At 35.4% G+C, this 22,109-nt stretch overlaps 2 protein-coding genes across 2 annotated transcripts; both read right to left on the reverse strand.

Moving 5' to 3' along the window:
• Positions 1-5,021: 5,021 nt before the first annotated feature.
• LOC143462677 (uncharacterized) lies at positions 5,022-11,788 on the reverse strand. The gene is made up of 11 exons (XM_076960919.1): positions 11,456-11,788; positions 10,941-11,181; positions 9,820-9,943; positions 9,300-9,494; positions 8,963-9,181; positions 8,734-8,883; positions 8,494-8,654; positions 8,250-8,348; positions 7,203-7,479; positions 6,569-6,833; positions 5,022-6,448 (listed from the first exon to the last, which is right to left on the reverse strand). The coding sequence occupies exons 1-11, from the start codon at positions 11,625-11,627 to the stop codon at positions 5,586-5,588; spliced, it is 2,766 nt and encodes a 921-aa protein (XP_076817034.1). The 5' UTR covers positions 11,628-11,788; the 3' UTR covers positions 5,022-5,585.
• A 1,537-nt stretch (positions 11,789-13,325) lies between these two features.
• On the reverse strand, positions 13,326-17,962 carry LOC143462692 (protein YIF1B-like). Its single transcript, XM_076960935.1, has 8 exons — positions 17,818-17,962; positions 16,919-17,154; positions 16,347-16,451; positions 16,022-16,100; positions 15,855-15,912; positions 15,605-15,760; positions 15,356-15,449; positions 13,326-14,182 (listed from the first exon to the last, which is right to left on the reverse strand). Exons 1-8 carry the CDS (start codon positions 17,837-17,839, stop codon positions 14,036-14,038), a joined length of 897 nt encoding a protein of 298 aa, XP_076817050.1. The 5' UTR covers positions 17,840-17,962; the 3' UTR covers positions 13,326-14,035.
• Between the last annotated feature and the right edge of the window lie 4,147 nt (positions 17,963-22,109).

Consider the following 22,109-nt stretch of genomic DNA (forward strand, 5'->3'; position numbering starts at 1 on the left):
CCATGAAATTTTAATGTAAAATGGCCGACATGATATTGCATCACGTTCGTGTATACGTGTCTAATAGTAAGAATTTTAAACACGTTTAAACAATCCTTGTATTTGCCCGGGATGAGATCTATGCTATATTTAGGGATTTAAATGATGACAACAGCAATTTCTTTACATTAGTGTAGAAGAATAACAGAAGAAACCAGAACTCCGCTTCGGGACTACTATAAATCTGAGGCATGCAACAGCAGACTGGAAAATACAATCCCTTCCTACAAACATTGATCAACTAAAATCAATAGTTTTTCTTCAATTTTTGATCATTGCCAATACATTAACTGCCTTTACCAATAATTGATATATTTCTAATGCTCGCAAAGACAGAATATGCAAGATCAGCACGACATAATTTATGCTACAATAATTAAGTTGCAAATGCGAATGCAAACAAACACTGAAATAGTCATGATTTCTCGAAAGCATAAGTCAGAATTTTCAATGATAATATGCAGTGTAATAAAACACCATCAACTGTAGACAGTAGAATCGTAGCAAGGTAAAATTTTACTGGCACCCAGCAGTGGAAAAAGTTTACAAAATGTTAAGTTTACCGGGAAAAATCGGCTGCAGACGTTTACCCTTGCAAAATGTCTTTCTTTACCATTGCGGCATCCCTTTTGTAACATACGAACCCTAACAACCCTTTATTTTATATAGTGCCGCGTCGATATAATAGTAGAATTGACAAAAATAGCATAGGGGCAAAGATAAAAATAGCTGAAGTCTAAAACCGCACAGAACCAATATAACCGCTTGTAGCTACCAATCAGCCGGCCTTCAGGATCACAGAATTGGCGCTGTGAAATCTAAATACACCGTTCAAACATCTACTTCATCAAAATTTAATTTTTCCCAGGCTGGAGTTTATTTATTTTGAGTAAACTGTTAGATGCAGTTTCACTTACACAAGAATAACACGGTGTCCTCCGATGACCAATCTTTGTATCAACTGACAAAACCGAATCTTAGCCTATAGTTAATAGTATTTTATAGTAAAATAAACCTGTAATGACCCTGCCCAGTTGCATTCGAATTACCCAATCATTCAATAAGTATAGCACAATCTTTAAACAAATTGGTCAGATTTAAGATATGGCAGTGCATAGGTCTTGAAAACAATGGATATTATCAAAAGTTAATTCGTATATAGAACTCATTCATGGCACGACATGTTTGGCGGTACATTGTCATCTATTCTGATGTTGTCAAATCGTAAACACCGGAGGTCAATCCATTAACGTCACGATTTCCAACTGAATAATTGTTGCATAATGGATATTCGCTGATTTTGACATCCCTGGCCCGCTTATGTAAACTATATACAACCATTCATCAACATCCGATACCAAGATAACGATTACAAATTACTTCGAAGAGCTTAGTACAATCATTACATATCGGCGATAAATCCTAAATTAATACAAGTAAAAGTTTAAAGGGAATGGTTTTTGATTTGTTCTCCATAAACCCACGAAAAATTGTAGCAGAATTTACGTTAAAGTAGCTGAAGCAAATGTTAGCTGCTGTCTGTATTTAAACTGCGGCCTGGAAAATAACCAACACAATCTCTGAGTCATATTTGTCTTTTGGCAAGATTTAATGTAAAATTTCAGTTAACTAACTATCTTATTTAAACCTAATTAAAGGCACACCAATTAATGTTGACGGCATGCTTAATGCAAAAAGGTGGATATCGACGTGCATAACCTGGATTTGTCAAGCTTAATTCGACTATTTGGCTAATGTTGCTTGAATACAGCAAGCTAATAATCCTGTCCGACTTCCAATCAGCATGAAACAGACGTATACCATCACATCTCTTGCAATTACAACATATCTGGTTAACTTGGCATCAAGCATCAAACATCAGACATGCTGTTCAGGCTACCTGCGCAAAGCTGCCAGCAGCGCAGCCGCTTTCAGTAAGACGCGCTCTCGCGGAATGAATATGGTGCTCGATGTGCGCTTGTTGTACTTTAATAACCAGCTGTAAGGAAAGTGACATAACTCATTCCGAGTCGGAAACACTAACAGATGTTTTAGCGTCTTGCTTCAGCGTGAGCTTATACCCAAAACAATCTGCATTAAAGTCTTATAAGTTAGTTGTACAAGAAATTTGCAAATCTGTTGCCAGTTTTTATATTACAGTATTATCTGGACAAACTTGCCATTGAAATATGCACATGCAGAAGATCTGCACATTAAAATCAACTGGTCGTTCTGACAATAATTACCTGTGCAAGATGTAGATGCAAGTCTTGAAAAAGTAACTAGGCCACTTGGTTTTACTCATCGCACAAATTCCGTTGGCAATGGTTGGTTAGATCAAAATACCCACGGTCTTTACATCGCCCAATGACATGCCAGTAGCTTTTTCGGCGCTACATTATACCGCTTTTTGTTCACAGTCATAGCGTAATCTTAAATATACGAATGCTAACAGACTCTATTTCCGAAACTTCGTGAATGCATACAAATGGGAACACATAAATATATCTACGGAACAATCACAGTATACACAAGTCGGTAAAGTAGAAGTAAAAAATTGTTATAAATTTTGATATTTGAGGAAAGTTATTAGAAGAAATTGCTTAAACTGTAGCCTATAATTGGAATTCTTGTTGCGGGCTTAGATTATTCTAACTTTGAGATTGAAAAAGAGACCTACCTTATGTAGAAGAAATGTATCATACGCTTGTGTAAAAAAGTGGATTATCGATTTCTTTTCCAGCGCGGTCAGTTGCATTCACGCAGCTTAAAAAGATCAGCTATCCTAAGATATAATTGATGTCGATCAACTGGTTAATTAACAAACCAGGCTTTGTTGTACAGTACAGAAAAGAGACTGTCTAGGCGAAATTAATAAATCTCTTCAAAGCTTGTCCTTTTAATATAATATTAAAATCATCAAAAAGCTGTGTCTGGTTCAACTACCGTATAGGAACAAGAAGTCCTTAATTGCCATGTCCTTGCCATTTTCGCGGAAAATCGTTGTCATCCAACATCATTCTGGTAGCGCAGACAAAGGTCTAAGCTACAAAATTTGGTCTAAAAATCGGCTACATCAGGTTTCCATTAAAAATTAAATGGGCAAGCTTTATTAGTTATGGAATTATTACATGTGCATTTTTTCTTTGTTCATTACAATTGTTCGTTTTGCATTCTTATATATATAGTTGGTTTCTGGTTCAACGTCAGTAAAAAGTCATATTTCATCTGATTCTAAAAGAATTATCAAGACTTTTTAGAATATCTAAGACTTCCAGCAAAGTAGTTTCAAAATCTTCATAACTTAGAGCAAATCCTCAAAATCAAAATGAAAACGTCATCGCTACAGCCGGGACGCGCATTATCTGAATATATGCTACTCCCGTGCTATTCGGCTTTTACTGTAAATGTTACACAGGCTAAGTTGTCTTTTCAGTCAATGTAGGCCTACATTGTTCGGTTAGAATAATGATAAAGAAGAAACTACCAGCACAATTGTTAACAAAACAAAGTAATTTTACAGTTGTCGCATTTTAAACCACCACAACAATGTAGCAAGTTTCAAATGTTGCATTAAGGTCCATAAAGTTTGATTTTTTAATTCTAATTTTTGTCAGTTTTCATAAATGATATCTACGATTTCAAGTGATTATTATAAAAATGTAGTGTATACTTATAATTGATAAGCCTGACAAACTAGTAGCCATTTACGCAAAAATTTGTGAAACTCATACGCGCAACTGATACTGTAGTTGGGCAGTTGGCCTATGTGCAGGCTACGCCGGAAATGCTGACGGAAAAATTAACTTATGCCTCTGTCATGACAAACTAGTTCACAATAAGTCTAAGCCAGCCAAATCGTGAAACGTGTTTTGACTTGGCTAGAACGTCAAGCTTTGCCCAAATAATGTTTTAGGGCTCACTCACACCCACCCTCGACACGTCCATAATAACGCAACTTAAGTTCGGTACAGACCACCCATCTCGTTTCAAAGATGTTGCCATTCCATTCAATTCCAGGGCGCAATGGTGGTCGAAAAAGTACTATTACAAATTATCTTACCATAACATCAAACTCCTTTCTGAAGTTTGCAAATAGACTGTACAAGTGTACAGCAGAGCTAGTGTAACCACTACGTCCTTCGCGGTTTACAGACAATTTGAGCAAGGTTCCCCAAAATGTTTTAGAATGTGGTGAATAATGAGTTTGGTATAAGCGGTATTTTATAACAGTGGTAAACTAGACTAAACTGGCTTCGAGTTCATTGGATTTTACCAGTATTTAAATACTGTATACCTTTTTTCAGAAACGAAACTGGCTAATTAAAGCACCTCGTGTTGCTAAGGATGGGAAATGTCTGTGACATTTGTTAAGTCATGTGGTTATCTAGCAACGTTAAAAACTCCCAAACATTTTTGGCAATGACTACTAAACTGTTTCACTCAAACGTGTCAAACACAAAGACACAATTTCAAACAAAATCATGAATGAAAATTGCAAAAATATACCATAGTAAGCAGTCAGAGTTTCGGTACATAAAACTACAAATAGATTCAGGAAATAGAAAAAGTGTACTCAGAAATTGGCTGATATTGAAACTGCTGAAAGGCATGAACTGCTTGCTTGCGTCTACGACTCTACGTACTTTAAAGGCAGAACGGATAAAACGTGTTTCTGATGCATATAATCTCGGGGAAAAAGCCCTGCCTTCAGTGACCGTGTCACAACCTAATTGCAACATTGTTCTGCTGCCGCTATTCCCACATGTACGTAATGGGAACGTCATTGAAGAGCAAGAAACTACAGCTATTACAGTAGCTTTTCAACGAAATCGTTGTTTCATCGTGACTTTAAACATATCCCCAGAACACGAAGGCAAATTGGCAGAGCTGCATGCCAAAAAGTCAACTAACCTATGTCGCGTATAAAAACAGCATTATTTTTAGATTTTTCTTAATGAAAAGTTAATTGTTCCAAGAAACACAGGATAATGTTGTTTACTGTACGTGTCAGTACCGCATTAAAACACAAGAAGAGATATATAAAAAGGTAATAAAAACGATTTTACATATCGTCTAAACCTTAGATTCTACTGAAAGGTGTACACTGTACATGGCTATGAGTATACGAGAAAATACGTGCAATCACGGCGTTTGAAAAAGTGTAAAAGAACTGTTAGCATCCTTTATTAAATACAAAACAATCAGTACCACATAATACTGCAAAAGACGTCAAAGCCGATAGTATTTGCTAAATTATGGCTCATATCTAAGTTCATGATTGTATACAAATTACAGCATTATTTAAAGCAAAACGCACAGCACAACAAGCTCAGTCAAACGGGTATAACGCGTACTGCAACATGCGTAAACGCTTCAATGCAACGGGCGACATAAACTGCTAAGACAATTTGATTTTCCTTTATAAAAGCGATTTTGAAATTGCTGGATGAAGGTAGTCAAGCAAATGTATAAATGAACAGAAAATTCTATTACGAGGTTACTTCAAACAAAACATAAAAAAGCACAGAATGTCGAAAATATGCTTATATCCACGTTTGCTGCCAACCATTATCTGTATCAACAACTTCACCGACGTTATGGTACTTCGGCCTGCTGCTGTTCTCATGCTGAGTTTGTGAAGGATCTTCGTGGTCCTTCCAGTGAACTTTATTGTTGTTAGACTTTTCACTAAAGGGAGCTGAGCTTGCCTCGACTGATCGTGCGGGGGCTTTATGGTGTTTCTTTGACCCTCGAGCCACTCGATACGTTGAGTCATCTATCTCCGGATAAGCACTGGGTCGTTTGTAGCTATTAGGTGAGAGTTCTCTCCTTGACGGTGATAAACTAGACCCGCCGGATTGGCGTTTTGAGGCTTCCCAAGTCTCGGATTGATCAATGATACCTTGAGTGTGAGGTGGATGATCTGTTTTTGAGGATTTCTTGGAGGAGCTACGACTTGATGATCTTGGTGTGTGAGTTTCATGTGGTGCAACATCCTGAACAGGTTGGACCACTGGAGGATTAAGGTCAACTAAATCCTCCAAAAGATGCTTGTTACGTGGCGTTGACGATGAACCACATTCTGATGCATCATCTATGGGGAAGGGTTGTGAAGTTTCCAAAGGACTCTTAGAGAGAGTGCGGCGAGATGGCCGGGGCGGGTCAACCTTCGTGTTATCAGATGTCCCAACACCACCCGCTGATGTCTGCCCCGAAACAGGATTTGTTTTGACGTTGTTCAAACTTTTCACCCTCGGTTTTCGCACAGGACGTTCTCGTTGTGATGTTGATAAAGACGTAACAGTTTGATCTTCCTGAGTTATGTTGCTTGGTGTGTGACTTTCAAGGTCACTGCAAATTTCTGAAATCGGTGGCGTTTGCGCAGTGTCACTGTGACCACTATCACCTGTGTTGATAAACTCATATATGAGAAAACATCAATTAAATTATCATACCTGATACTACAACCTGTTCTTAGAATTGCTTTAACGTAGCAAGCTAGTATGAGCAAATTAAAAGTCCAAACCTTCATCGAGGAGTCGATCACCTTGCATACGAGCTTCAAGCATAATATCTTCTTCAGAAGCATGCTCACACTCCCTTATATGGGAATCATGAGACGCATCTTTCAATCGCCTTAAAGACGGTCGTGGCGTTTCATCGTCAAAAGTTTTAAAATTTAATTTCTTCATCTTAGATCGAGGGGCGTAAAATATCTTGCAGCGATCATCAAGAAAGCATTCGACCGTGCGTCCTTTTCGTTTGTCATTTCTCACCATTGTATTGTAAGTCTATAAATATTTGATTAAAAGAAATTAAAGGCAAACGAGTAAATATATCACAGCGAAGAAAACCCATTATAGCCTATACAAGAGATAGCAGGTCATCAGTAAAAATTTGTTTACAACTTTGATATTTTTGGATGATTTTTAGTTCGGATTCTTATTACACAGTTTGGATTATTCTAACGTTAGGTTATTAACGTAGGGGTGTATTAAAGTTGTACAGACAACTTTTAAAACTTCATGCAATTCCATTAGTGATGTTACATGTTTTCTGGTAAATATCATTTCTTATCTTCCTTCAACTATTTCATTGCCAATAAGATATATTGATAAATATTATAAAAATACTTCACAACAAACATAAGCTTTATAAACCTGTTGAAACGATTTTAATTGTTCCTTGGTTAACAGAAACAATTCGCTTGTTTCAGCCTGTTTGCAAATAGTCCATTCTTGTCTGACGGGCAACCAGTACTCAGTCTCATCATCTTCATTGTCATTGTCAAAACAGCAACAGCACAAGATCTTTGAAGCACTGGGATACGCGTGTGCGGTGTACGCCCGCATTTTATGAACAGCCAAGTAGTAGGTTGCACATAAAACACAACCAACAACATTAAGAACCAGATCCGTCGCTAGCAAACCATAATATCTGAAAAGATTAAACCAATTGTTTGAATATTCCAATATAGTAAATATTTGTTGTAAAGTTACTAATGATGTGTAATTTGTAAGAACTTCTGCAACTCAAAGAACAGTTGCCAGTAAATAAAACGGAGAAAGGATGTTTCAATAATAAGTGGTGGAGAAGTAGTTAATGTCAAAAAAGTATCGCAAACTTGCTGCTGTTTATGGCGGAGGTCGAAGAAATTATGACGCAACAATGTGAAACCAACATGTGTGATCGTTGGCGTCAATGTTAAAAGACAGAATCCATTATTTTGGATGGCGTTTGAAGCAAGTATTGTAGTGGTGGCTAGTGGTAGGTTAGCTAAAGCTTTTTGGATGGAATATAATTTGCAGCAAGTTGGATTAGTCCAACTAACACCCGGAAACTGCTGTTGTGCACTTAAATACGTTTAAACTATTCGTGTTTGTATTCTATTGCATGTTTTATTCATACTTGGTCCGAACAACAGCGTCATGCACATGGTTTTAACACTTTGACGTTGTAATTGCCACCATCTAGACTCTAGAGTTATAATAGCCAAACGCCAAATTTGCGTTTATAAGACACATTTTTGGCAGTAATTGCTTTACCATTTAATATCGTTAAAAAAATCTTTATCCGTTATCCTTACTGATAACTCTTCTTTCTTTCAAAATCAACTTTTTTTAGCTAAGAAATAAAATACTGGGAACAAAATAGGTCTATGTGATAATTCCAAATTTCAATGGCATAAATAGCTGTTAAGTGCTTACTGAAACTTGGTGAGGAGATCATCTCCTTTCAAAATCGGCATTACAATGCCCGGCGTGAGAAAAAGGCAGATATTTTCAGCTACATAAATTACATAATACCTGAAAATGAAAGACGTAAGGATGCAAAATAAAACAACAATCCAGGATTGAAGCGTACTTCACATTTAAATGAAATATTATTACAACGCAAAATAAAGGCAACCACAAAAAATTATGATAAGTGACTGTGAAAGAAACTTCTTACCAAAACATAAAGCAATATGGTTGGTCAATAAACGCGTGATAGTATGGACGAACATGAATGAATATTCCCACGAAACTAGCGGTTAGAACAGAAATAAAGTCATGGCTAAGAAATATGTATGCTCGATAATTGTAATCAGCTTGACGAAGTTGCCGGGTAACCTGATGAAAAGAAACAGAACTTAAACAATTGTGACAAAACATCTATCAGTAGTAATATTCATACTGTGATGTTACTTGCCTTGCTAAAATCTGGATACCATTTTGCAATAAAGTAGCACAACAAAACGGCCCAATGTAATAAGACAGGACCAAGAATGTACCATTGAAAGTATATAGTGAAAAACACTAACGCTAAAATGCGAGCTGCCAAAAATGCTCCTTTATAAAGCTGGAAAAACAAATTATAACAGTTAAAATGTAAGCCGTACTTTAAAAACGCAATAGTACAACACTAGTGAAATCCTTACTGATATAAAAAGGATTTGAGGCCATTCTAGTCTTGTATTGAATGCTCTAGAGTGCACCAGTGTTCTATCCACCATCCAACGATCTGCTTCGTTGTCCTTTCTAGTCTTGTCATAGCGTACGACTCCTCCACATAATGAAATATACGACAGCACGGCAGAAATATACTGAATAACCAGCGTTTCAGGACGGTGTGCAATCAAGTAAACATTTATAAGAAGCTGAAAGAAAAAACAGTTCCCTTATTTTTACCAAAAGCAATTAGAACTCTACTTGCGTCAGGCGTAAAAAAGTAAAGATGGTTGTCATATTCCAAAGGGTGAAAAAATATTTTCTTACCTGTGGCAACGATTCAAGCATACTTTCGATGAGTTTCTGCTTATTGAGATGTGATAACCATTGCTCTCGAGTCAAGCGTTTCCACCAGGTGTCTTTATCTTTGTCATTTAACTCAAGCCCAGCTTCATTCAGCGATCCCATACTCCCTGATAACTGTGGAGGAGGAACACGAAAACTGCCACGAATTTTGTTTTCCTAAAAAACTTGTTATATCAGTGAAGAAAAGGCAAAATCAGTAAAATTCCTAATTATAGTTTTGCGGGAAGAGAAATAACAAAAAGCAGGTTTTAATAATGAAAGAGGACTTGAATATAGTGAAAAACAATCAAAAGCAAAACTATTTTATTAAACTAAAAAGTAGGCAAAAACATAAAGTACCCATATATATGTAAGGATATAAATTAGATACTGGAATGTATCACAATATAAATATATACTCCAGGTATTACTGAACATCAAATTTTATTTGACAGACCTCATACATTAGTCCAGTACTTTACGGAACACAAACATATAATACCTCTTCTGTATTTTGGTAGTAATCCAATTCATTGAGGCTTGACAATGAAGCACCCCTTGACCTTTCTAAAGTTGTGGGTTTATACCATTGTGCTGTTGTTGCCCCATCCTTGCTTTGTATGCCTCTGTTTAAGATCAGGTTGTAATGGTAAGTGAATCGGGTCCATAAATAAAATTAAACAATAATAACATAAGTCGGTAGTAATGTAGCTTTGTGTACTTCCAGAACTAAAATTGATTGTTTAATTAATGAATCAAATTGAAACATAAGTGTCAATGAATATAATATCACAAAGTTAAAAATTACAAGAAAAACCATAAACTGACAGTTTTATGAAATCAGTCCTTGCATTATATTTGAACATTTATGAAACATATTGATTAACAAATACTTCATTGCTTTCAATGGCAGATTTGGCTTCAAAAGTTAGTACAGTGTCAGTCAAAAACTAAGCTTTCTATGAAAATATTTGAGTCTTATGTAGGCCGTTAAATAAGTTTGGACTAACCAATGTTTAAATGTTAATGTTTAAACCAAAAGTTTAATGTTTGGACTAACGAAAGGACTTCAAGGTTGCTGTTGTTTTTCAATAAGTTAAAAAAAAACATTGAATACAACTAGGTGAAATGTGCATTTTAGGCTAAGAATTCCACTCTTGACTTTAGGTTCACATAACAGGAGCTTGAAATATGTGATTTTAAGTCTTATTTCCGCATGAGGTAGCCTCCAACATGCTTAATTCAAATGAAAAGCTTCAGCATGCACCATATTTCGAGTAATTGCACGTTTCGTGTAAATTCACTACATAAAGAAACCATCTAAACGATTGACATTTTTTTAAAACCCAAATGCCTCCTTACAAATGAAAACAAGATATGTTAAGCTAATGTGATATGGTAATACTTGCAATGTTAACACTATCAAATGGGATTATACACATCTTCTGATTATGAAACAACCGTTTCAGAAATTTTTAAGTTTGTATTTAGCTTACATGCTTCTAAGACATTACGTTGGTCATACAACCACTATATATATATATACATAATAGGTAAACATAACATTAATAATTATTATTATTATAGTAGCAATTATAATATATGCGTCTATTTTAACCATACCTTATATGATTGAGCCAGTTTCTGAAGTATGTGTATGTTAACTGGCAGTGGTACCAAATCACTGTTAGTTGAAATGGCACATTAAGGATTGTCCGTATCGCTATTACTTTCCAGCTAATAGATTTCCCGTAAGTTTTACGTAAAAACTGATATTCTAAAATGGCGAGTAGCACAGAAGGAAGCACAATAAAGCAGATAGAAAATCCAAAAGCGTGGTACCACTTCTTTTCATAATACATTTCTAAACAGCAGTAAAAGTTATTGAAACAAAACATAGAGCCACCAGCCAAGTGGCTTAAGAGCAACTGCCATATGAGCTGCAACAGCAATTGATGTTTTTCTTATTTTTTATGATAACTTCACTTATATTCATATACATGTTTAAGGTTGATACAGAGCAATAATAGATCAAGATGTTACCCTATATCAAACAGAAATATATATATATATATATGGTAGCTTATCCTTAAAGCTGTCTACCCAAACTTTTGTAACCTTTATCAATTTATACTTACGTAGTGTTATTATATCAGTTATAATGTCAGCAAAATAAACCAATGTAGTGCCAAAGGTAAATGCAAATTCCACAAACAACATCCATTTTGTTGGAATATCCGGAAAATTGAAAGAACAACAACTGCCACAGATATTTTTAGAAGAAGTACGGTTATTGCAAAACGCTCCCATTTTTACCACAAAATCGTGCAGATAATAGTAATTCGGTGAGTTTAGTTAACTATCCAGTATACCAGGCTACTTTGATTACTCAGGAATATGATATCTTTGCGACAGACAACATATCCTGTCCAGCCAATTCCCAGGCAGCTTCCTTGGCGTCAAGATAACATTATCACACGAAAACAAACGAACGCTTTTCTCCTTTCTCTATTTGGGGGTTCCCCGTATGAAAAACTATTTTTATGTCGATAGGACTTGCAGATACGTATGTCATTTGTATTTAAGGTATCATTATTAGATTACAACACCAACCATGACGCGATTAAGCTTTTAAATTTTCAAGGTTGGTTTATGTGAAATGGAAGATAGAGATTTCTGATGCTTCAGGTAATGATGCTAACCTATGGTATTGTACTATAAAATAACGGTACTTAGGCCAATGGTATTGTGGTGTTTAGCTCCACATAGTTATGTCACACAGCATTTTCCCTTTAACTTTTCGGCGCATTCCTCACATATAATTACCATTAGGCGTGCTATACAAATGCTTGTGCTGGCAGGATGTTACAGAATGTATAATGTCCCACTACTTCGAATAAACGTTTCTGTTTGAGTTTTGTGCTACTGTTTGTCTGCAAGTTGTGCTGGCAGAGAAAGACACGTAACCTTCATGGAAGTCAGGTGAAACGGATTTTACTGACGCAGACACGTAACCTCACTAACCAGAGATCGCTGCAGTGTCTTTATCCCGGCGACCTAGGACTGAGGAAAGTCTTTGCACGACTTAAACTCGGCGAAGATTCCGTAGAAGCAGTGTGACCCCTTTTTAATTGGTGTGGCCGTGCTAACCCTCAATCGTTTTCGCAACACTGTATACTATATGTATAGTTAAAATGTTGCACGTTCAAAGCTTCCCGGCTTTAATGCTTTTTTCCTGATGGTGGATTGTTTCTGAGCATATTTCTTATATTTTCCTATAACCAGGATAGCTGTAGGATTACAGCCACTTGTTACAAAATCAACATTGAATTACAAAGGTGATTTCAAACATTCAACAACCACTGAAGTGATTAACGGTATTGCTCATTCAGCATTCTGTACATGTCAATTATGGCTATACTGCAGTATACTGTCCAGTTGTCAAATTAATATTCTTTTCATATAACTATGGTTCTTTGATTTTGACATAAAATATAGCTGTTTGATGCTATTAATGGTAGGAAAGTTTGATCTGAGATTATTTTCTGGAAAAAAAACTTCTAGTACAACTGACTCACTTTTTCCTTTAACATCGGGCCCCCTAGGCCCGTAATCACTGTTTGCGTCAAAAAGCAGTAGTTAGGGCAACAAAAATTTTGATCCGTTTTTAAAGTGGAAGCATCTGATTATAAAGATGTCACTGGAGAATTTCTTTTACACAAAGAAAACATTTCCTATGTATCGTATGAATTTTAGGATTCAAAGCGCTGTATAATATAAACTAGGTAACATTTTTCCTTACGTGTTAAGAAATTCATATGGTTGACTGAAACATTTAGAATTCAATGCCAAAAACGCTTGCAATTTAAAAACAAATCGAAATGGGAAAGTAATTACTATTATTACGCATACTAGACAATCCATTAGCCTTTTCAGGGTTATATATAAAAGGCGGCTGTGACTCAAAAAGGGTATAATGCGATTAGCAGTCAACAACCAGTCTGTTGCTTGCACACCATGCTGTTTTAATTACTTTAGTTAGCATACAAATGTTTATTTTTAACAGACACTTAGATAACAGTAGAATTAGCTCAAGCAATTCTGCTTCAAGATAATATGGCCACTACAACACACCTGAACCTCTGTGATGTCCATTAAATTCACATTACACATAGTGCAATAAGTTAAAAAAATTACCGACAAAGACCACACGTTAGTAAGGTAGATTTCCAACCAAAATATTTGATATGTCATACAAACTTCACTTACGAAACATGCCTTTGCTAGAAGTAGACAATATAAGCATGAACTAAACCAAATCACAAAAAAAATTGATCCATTGATGAACCATTACTGTGTAAGGTAAGTTACCCTATAGGCTATAACCACTTTAAATTTTCTGTCTGACCATTGATCTACATTTAATGAAAATACAGCATATTCAATATATAATATGCAGTATACACCATGCTTGCGATGCTTAATGATTGCACTTTACAGAAATACCTAAGAAATACATTTTAGGGTTCGAAAACAAAGAATGAAACAGTCCTACGCACAATATAGGTGGAAAACTGGTAAAGGACCGGCACTCTTAATATGCAGCTCAACTATCTGTGAAGTAAAAAATACAAAGCCACAAGTTTTGTTAAAAACATTACTCTGATTTACACGCAAAAAGGTTACAAAGACATTTTTCTGTATAAATAAGTGACCTTTTACGCCACAAGATGTCTGGTTAACCAAAACATAAAAACGGGTTGCAATAGCGCAATAATAAATGTTAGGTACACTCGTTGCGATCCGCCGTTTCCAAATCCATCGGTTGCTGACTGAGGAAGGATTTTAAGTCGAAGAGTTTTAACCTTAAATGCATTACAGATAAGTAGATTAAATTACATATTTGCCCTTTAAACTTAGGTTTAAGTTTAACATAGTGCAAAAATTCATTTAACAATTGCTTTATTAGCCAAACAATGGTAACACTCTTATGTAGACCAGCAAAGCAGTTGGCCCAGTTAGTCTTCACATGAACCTACGGCAAATGGTTCCTAGCAAATGCATCTATACAGAATTTCAGTTTATAATTTATCTTGTTAAAAAATTATATAGGCTTATAAAATAATACATAAAATCAGCTGAAAAGGTTAACACAGGGATGTCCGACACGTGACCCGCGCGGTATTTTTCGAAATGACTTATATTATCAGCTGAATCACCTACGTATTTTAAGGCGAAATTACATTCCGAGAAATTGGCACTTCTTGTTTGCTTTCTTTGTCTATTGCTCTATACTATAGAGCAATAGATAGATAATATACTATAGTCTCTAGTGCAGGGGTGCACAACTGTTCAAGTTAATTTTATTGCATCACAATTTATTTCTAAGATTAGAATTTTGGTGTGAGGGTTTTAATTAGAAATTAGCAGTAAACACTCAAGTGGCTCGTGCAATCATTCGTAAATCGCATGTGGCCCTTTGGCCAAAAAGGTTGGACAACCCTGGGTTAAGGTATATGCTTTCAACTCCTCTTAAGGATTATGAAAAAGTGTTGAACTAGGCAAACAGGTAATAATTTCTAATAACACAACGATATGCACATTTATGTAATTAAAATGAGATATATATTAAATTTTTTCATACATTTTTTACAGTATATCAACATGCACAATCAAAATGTATTCACTACAAACATACACAACGTTGCACATTCATTTTCATACAACTAAAATACATTCATCTATTGAGTTCTCTTACACTAACATCTTAAATTACTTATATTCACAATTACACATAGTACATGACAAAATACCAAATAAAACAAACAATTTGCTTCTAACAGTAAAAGAAAGGTGTCGAAGTAATTGGACTGCCGAATTATGCAAAGTCGAATTGAACGAACTAGCGAACATTCGAATGTGCATAATTCTGCTGGGATAGAAAAAATGTGCTGAACTAAACAAAGTTAAATTAGGCAAGTTCTACTGTTTAACAAACTAGACCTACAATATAAACTAGCCAACAGACATATTCTTACCAGAAAGAAGAATATAGTAACACTCATGTATCCCAACGCAATCCAGTAACCCATGGAGTGAAAAAACAAACCACCTACAAGAATTGCTATCATCCTGTAGATGGAAAATATGGGATAAAATACCAAAGTTTACATTGTACTACTGTACTGAAGTATGACACGAAGTTGTTTTGGCTAAGCAACATTAAACACTTGATTAATGACAATACTAACCACATTAATTTAACTACTGTATTAAAAGCTACTTACCCTACATACTTGTAGCCTGTAAATGCAATTACATCCCAAGTTGACAAATCTGTCTTTGCATTTACCAAGTAAAGGCTAAATAATATAATGGCAACTTCAATGGCGAGCCACACAAGAGCACTGGTGGCTTGAATACCCAATTCTTCAGGTGTAAATCTAAAACAAAGTAAAAAATGTTATATCAATATGCACTGTATGTACATTAACTTCTGTAATAGTAATGCAAAAGAAGTGATAATAAAACACTTACTTATTATTCAAACCAAGAAATATCCCAGACACCAAAATGTATGTCACATATGCCATCACTGCAAAGACAAAGAGTAAAAGTAATTGCAGTCGCTGGCTTCAAATATGTATAATATAGATTATGTACAGTTCAAAGAACGTTATGGTATATATAATGTTATGTTTCACCTGGAATGTACAGATCGGGTGCATTTACATCAAAACGAGGGGCAACAGGAGAATCTTTGTGATATTTTACACTCCATTCCTTTCATATTATACAAATTTAAATTTTGTAGGTTGTGATAATGTAAAATGTTTTTGCAATTTCAAACACTAATCAGATTTATACTAAAGATCATGATCAGTATCGTGCTGCGTTACGTAAAACTTGCAAAGTGGTGGCCAATAATTTAGTTTTACTACAGCTCTTTGCAAACTGCAAACCTATCGTCTCCCTGTAAACGTTATCACTTCAAAAATTAGTTAAAGTGGTTATATTAATGTTTATTACCTGATGAGTAAAAGGGAAAGAAAGAAGAGCAAGTTTTTTTCCCACATAGCTTGTATCAACAGCAAAATAATACTTGAGTTTGGAAACAGAAATGTATTTGTCCATCTAAGTTGCAGTAAACACATGGTAAGCACCGGCACTTCATTCAATACAAATCATGCAAAGGTCGTGTTGTAACACTATTGTGGTGGTTCACAAATAAAGGACCCTGGATTATTTTTTAGAGATGGTACACATTACATTTAATGATAGATAATTTTTTTTTGTAAATCTGAAAAATCATCTTCAAAAGTTTCATAATATATATTTCAAACTGGTGATATGTTGGTTTGAATTTGTTTACATCGTTAAATAAAATTCTTTAAAAAAAATAATGCAAACTGTTTGGTGGTATTCGTTGTGTGTAAAAAATTATTGATCCATTACATTTTTACACCAGCCTTGCAGTTACAAAAATTAAAATGACTGCAAAGCTAAAGATCTGCTATACATCTATCATAGAAACTATGAAAATCACCCTAGCTAATTCAGAAATAACAGGTACTGCTATGATAAAAAAACAAAATACAAACATTCTTCTCTAGCAATTCTTTTCCTTGGCCAGCAAGTGAATGCCCATACTGCATTGCCATGTTGGTCATCATCGGGTCATTTAAAAGGTTTGCACCAGGGAAGGAACCAGGAGGCACATTGAAACTACCAGACTGCATCTGCGCACCACCGGGACCATACATTTGAGGTGGTTGTTGACTTGTGTCTTCAAATAACTGTGCTCCACCAGGTGGGCCCCTCTGTCGTGTCTGCATGTCTTAATCATAATGTAGCTTTAATAATAAATAATAGCAGTGGAAACCTACATGAACTGTTGAGTGCTTATGTCTGGTGAGTTGTACTGTGTGATATTCCTAACCTATATACTGTATATATGCTATTGTGTGTGTATATATACATGTATATATATAGCAAAGCAGCAACATACAAAGAAAACTGTCAATGCTATGTGTATAAACCTAGCTTATGTAGTGCCATCTAATGAACAAGGGTTGAGTTGATTATTTTGCAGAATATTAGTAATTGGTCTCATCAGTCCTTTTGCTAAAATTGTGATGACATATTCTTCTAACAAATTGACACAAAAATATGGTATGCAGCAACATCAACTGCAGTTTTCACATAAAATATCTTTTTTATTGCTATATGCTCTACTTCAAGTGTCTTGCATACTTGGTAACCAATGAACACTTTCAACAAATATATAACACCTATTATTTACAAATTTTGTAATTATGGCTTAAATAAATTATCAGCAGCTAATTGATCATTATCAGCCAAGTTGCTTATTGGTGCATCCCTATTTTGAATACCTAAAACGAAAATATTAGTTTTTTACTAAGTGCATATACAACTGAAGTTACGAGCAAGCTAAAAAACAATATATTTAATATGTCAACAAAACATAGTTCCAACTTACTGTGCCCAATTGGTGCATCCATATTTTGTCTTGTGATGTGTTTACCAGTACGTAAGTAAGCATGAGATGATTAAAAAACTAGCTAAAATTTTAAAATTTTGTAAATCTTTTGAAATAGTCACCTTTCAGGTAAAATTTAAACAAAAACACAATTTAAAGAATTCGGAGTGTTAGAAACTATTCGCATTGCGTTAACCTAGCATCATATCATCTTAACAGAATTGTGCATCTCAGACTGAAAAAATGGGACTTTTTGACGAGATCTGGGAGTGCAGGATTGCAGAAATTGAGGTGCTCAGGTGCAGGGCAGCAGAGATCAGAGTAACACAGGTGAAAGTTTAAAGTCTACTAAATCCTAGTTAAAACTAGACTACATGCAAAGTCTGTAGGCTTGGTTTTCGGCAAGGAAACAGCAACATTTAAACCATTTTGTTGTCTGTATTTAGAAAACATTGGTTTCTGATCATCTTTTCCTTCTAATTAAGTCAAAACAAGGAAGATCAGAAATCAATGTCTTTTTTAGAAAGGAAAGCAAAGAAAGGGTCCAAACTCCAAAGGCTACCATTGAGATCTCATCGCAAAGTGTCATGTTTTCTAGTCCGAATAGTTAGGACAGCCACTAAACCCAAATTAAACCTTAAATAGCTAAAATCAGACACTAAAACTTTTTACTACGAATTTATCTAGGCCTAATGAATGTGTTCAAAAAATGTATTTCAAATTAATTTTGGTTGCGCAGCTGCCACGAAATGCAGACCAGTCCATTCTCCTAACCTAGCCACTTATCTTTTACAACGGGCTGCATGAGCTACTTACAAACTTACAGTAAAATAGTCACTTTCCAAACATTTACAAGTTCACGCTGATATGTAATAAAAAAACAGGCAAAGTTTGTAGTTTAAACATCAAGTTACTAACAACTAAGCCAAAAAAGAATTAAGGCTTCAGCGAACTCCATGCTAAAATTTGTGTCTTTATCAGATCAGACTTTATGCACCACTTTAAATAACAATATTTACGTGCTTTCTTAATGTCACAACATATCAGTTACGACTATATAATTAAAGATTACACTGAATCATATAAAAAGAAAAATACACAGAACTTAACTTTTTTATTTAATAGCCTAACCGTGTTGACACGACACCATAGATATCTTATATATAATAACGTTTTTCTTTTTTTTTCTTAAGGCCGAAAGCTGCCGACACCGTTATGGCAAAGAGCTTTCTCCACTGTTTTCCGTTTTCTTGCCGAATACAGGATCGGTACTACAGGCCGTCCGCGTGGACGTATTTGGAAGACATTGTGGCGATCGTGATAACAAATTATAACAAGTTCTATAAATGGCATTGTTAAGCAATTTTTGTGTTTCCAGTCAAACTCTAAACAAATTTGAAATGTATTGTTCCTAGTAATCCTTATTCAATCTTAGTTACAAATCGACATGTGACGTAGTTAAGTGTGTCAAGTGGTTTTCTGTACCGATGTAAATCGATTTTAATTCTTTGTGATAAAAGCTTAGAATGTAACATGACACATGTATACGTGTCATTGTATGGCCAGTTTGGCACTCGCCCATTGGTCAAAATATGGGAGTATAAAACCTAATGTTTGGTCTAAATCTCTCTCTTCTCTTAGCTATTGTTTTTGTTATTGCTGATTTATTCGGAATTGGAATCATTACTGAATTCGAGTTATAGCTTGGTTTAAATGTGGAAAGATGGTGTAAATGTTTCTAATTTGATACAACCTATTCGGACAATATAACAATTAGACTTTATGAAGTTGGTGTTGATTTGAAGAAACATTATAGAGTCAGTAAACGCAACGGAGTCAAAGACAATTATCTCGGAGTCAAACAGCAAGACTATTAGTCTTGGCTTTAGGCCAACCTAAAAGTAGTCCACACCACCATCATCCCCATAACATCGTGTTCGGTAGATCATGAGCGTGTAGATTGCTGATCGATATAGTGATATTTTTAATCATGTTTTAATGAAAATTAAAATAACAGAATTGTTTATATATTTGCGCAAATTGCGTTACAACTCGTATAAACTCTTACAAATTGTAACTTAGCTTCTTAACAGCGGATAATATCTCATATTTTAAAGTGTCTGTACAATCAATTTACTAAAAACTTTATTGCATTTTTAGAAGCGGCCTTTAAAAAGCCTGAATAGCCTACTCTTCAGTGATTCTACAGCTGGAAAAGCTTTGCAACCTCAGTGATGACAATTGTCGTTAACGTTATGGTATCGAAATATTTACAAACTGTCCTTAATTACTGTATTTAAGGCACAGGGTTTGCCTATATAGAAAAAAATGTGTCAATGTTATAGTTATAACTCTAAGATAGGTCCATAGTTCCTTACATTTCAAAACTAACTTAGTGCTGGCAATTAAACGTCCAAAATGCCTTATTTTTCGCAAGTTCATGTGACATTTCACAGATTATTCGTTTCATAAGTTCTTGAGTCCCCAATAAACTGGGTTATTTAGAGATCTGAATGAATCTTACAATCCAATCGGACTGAAGAATGTTTATTGGCACAATTTAACTTCGGCAATAATTCTTGACGGCTGGCGTGCGGGTTTCACTGCATAGCAAGCGTTGTTATATAACTTTTGTTATATAACACTCGCCCTTCTGACGCCATAAAAGCATATGGAAGAACCATTTAGCGCAAAGTCAACTATCAGTCGGGTATCGAACAATCGCACGTCGGACACTTTCCCATTCCGCCCAGTTTGGCTGGCATACTGTAAATATATAAGTTGAGAGTATGTTATAAGCATAGGCTACATATTGGATTTCACAAGTTTCAAATAAAGTCTTAAGTCGCATTAATTCATAGTAGTGAAAGTTTATGAAAAGTTGCAAACTTAAACAATTTTGCAAGCTGTTTTTAATCTTTTTTCTTCTTAATGATGACACCGGAGTGTACAGTGTTGCTATGCCTTCTTAAACACTTCTCCCTAAAGATAGCTTATACGGACCTTGAACTTAATTAATAATGGAGGAAACAACTTCGTGGGAGGTCGGCTGAAAACCTTTTTATGTTTGGTTGGTCAATGTGGTATTGCGTATCGGATACTTATATATTATATATTTTCGTAATGAAAAAAGTCTGCTTATCACTTGAATTCCTTTTTCTTTGTCATCGTGCATTATGCGAAGTGTATCACGTTATGACTGGCAAGATTTGCTGCCGTGTAGGCCTACCTGTATTCTGACAAACTATAAATCTATACAACCACCAGGCCATTGAATCAAGTAACCTACTCTTGGACTATAGCTAACTTGAACCACTCGGTGGCGATCTATGCATGATATCGCGCTCTGAACACGTCTCATGCTATGACGATAACTTGGTCAAAATTCTAAATAAAAATTGTAATCGTTCAAGGCTATTTTTATTGTATATTTTAAGCATAGTGTTTTCGTGTGACTGTTTAAAGATGGACTTTACTGTACTTCATAAGCGTGGGTGGCCTGTATATGTGGTCGATACTATTTACGATACGGTCCCAGACTCGACTTGTTTATGTGTAACATGCTTGGGGTAACAGTTTCGATTACGTAAAACTTAAAACAAAGCTTCTTTGGGGAAAGTTTCACTTGCATGACAAAAAATTTTGGGATTGTATAAAACTTGCTTTACATAGCAATAAACGTTAGCAGCTACCAGGTTGTAGACTGTTCGCTTCCACGTCTTGAACAACAGGCAAGAACGGTTGTCGGTGGATAATTTCTTTTCCGTGAAATCCAATGTCCTGAGACAGCAATATAAGTCACCATGAGCGTAATAAATACCAAGTTAGAGCATGTCGCAAAAAACTGATATCTCCCGCGCTTGTCAGGGTCACAATGCATCATCCCGCAGAATCGGAAATCTTACTAAGCACGTTGTCACTGTGCAGCATATAATTCTCTGGAAACCTAAAAGGGCGGGAATTTGGTGAATAACTTCCTAATAGAAACCGCTGTTTGTTTGTGAATATACTGGTACACGATACGGGAAACAGATTGCCAATAACATAATCGATGCAGCAAATAACCAATGGATGTTATTTTTCTACAAGCTTCGCTTCGCTTCTCTGCCATTCTACCATCATCATTCGCCGCATCTCACGCGTAACTGAATATATAATGAAATAAACCACGTATGTCTCCTTCACACTAAATTGTCACAGAAACTGATCATTCGAAAATGTAAAGTTGAAGCTTCTAGTTATTAAGCGCATTCAAACTAGCCGCACTCGCACATCCACAAACAAAGTCTATA

Source organism: Clavelina lepadiformis, chromosome 6 (assembly GCF_947623445.1).
Source record: "Clavelina lepadiformis chromosome 6, kaClaLepa1.1, whole genome shotgun sequence".
Lineage (NCBI taxonomy): Eukaryota > Metazoa > Chordata > Ascidiacea > Aplousobranchia > Clavelinidae > Clavelina > Clavelina lepadiformis.

Coding starts and splice junctions, on each gene's coding strand:
- LOC143462677 (XM_076960919.1), bottom strand. CDS start 11,627: ATGGGAGCGTTTTGCAATAACCGTACTTCTTCTAAAAATATCTGTGGC. Junction 9,944..10,940: donor AACTGGCTCAATCATATAAG/GTATGGTTAAAA, acceptor GATCTTAAACAG/AGGCATACAAAGCAAGGATG. Junction 8,655..8,733: donor GGTATCCAGATTTTAGCAAG/GCAAGTAACATC, acceptor TCTTTTCATCAG/GTTACCCGGCAACTTCGTCA.
- LOC143462692 (XM_076960935.1), bottom strand. CDS start 17,839: ATGGATGCACCAATTGGGCACA. Junction 16,452..16,918: donor AAGAATTGCTAGAGAAGAAT/GTTTGTATTTTG, acceptor ACTGCAACTTAG/ATGGACAAATACATTTCTGT. Junction 15,450..15,604: donor ACAGGCTACAAGTATGTAGG/GTAAGTAGCTTT, acceptor TTCCATCTACAG/GATGATAGCAATTCTTGTAG.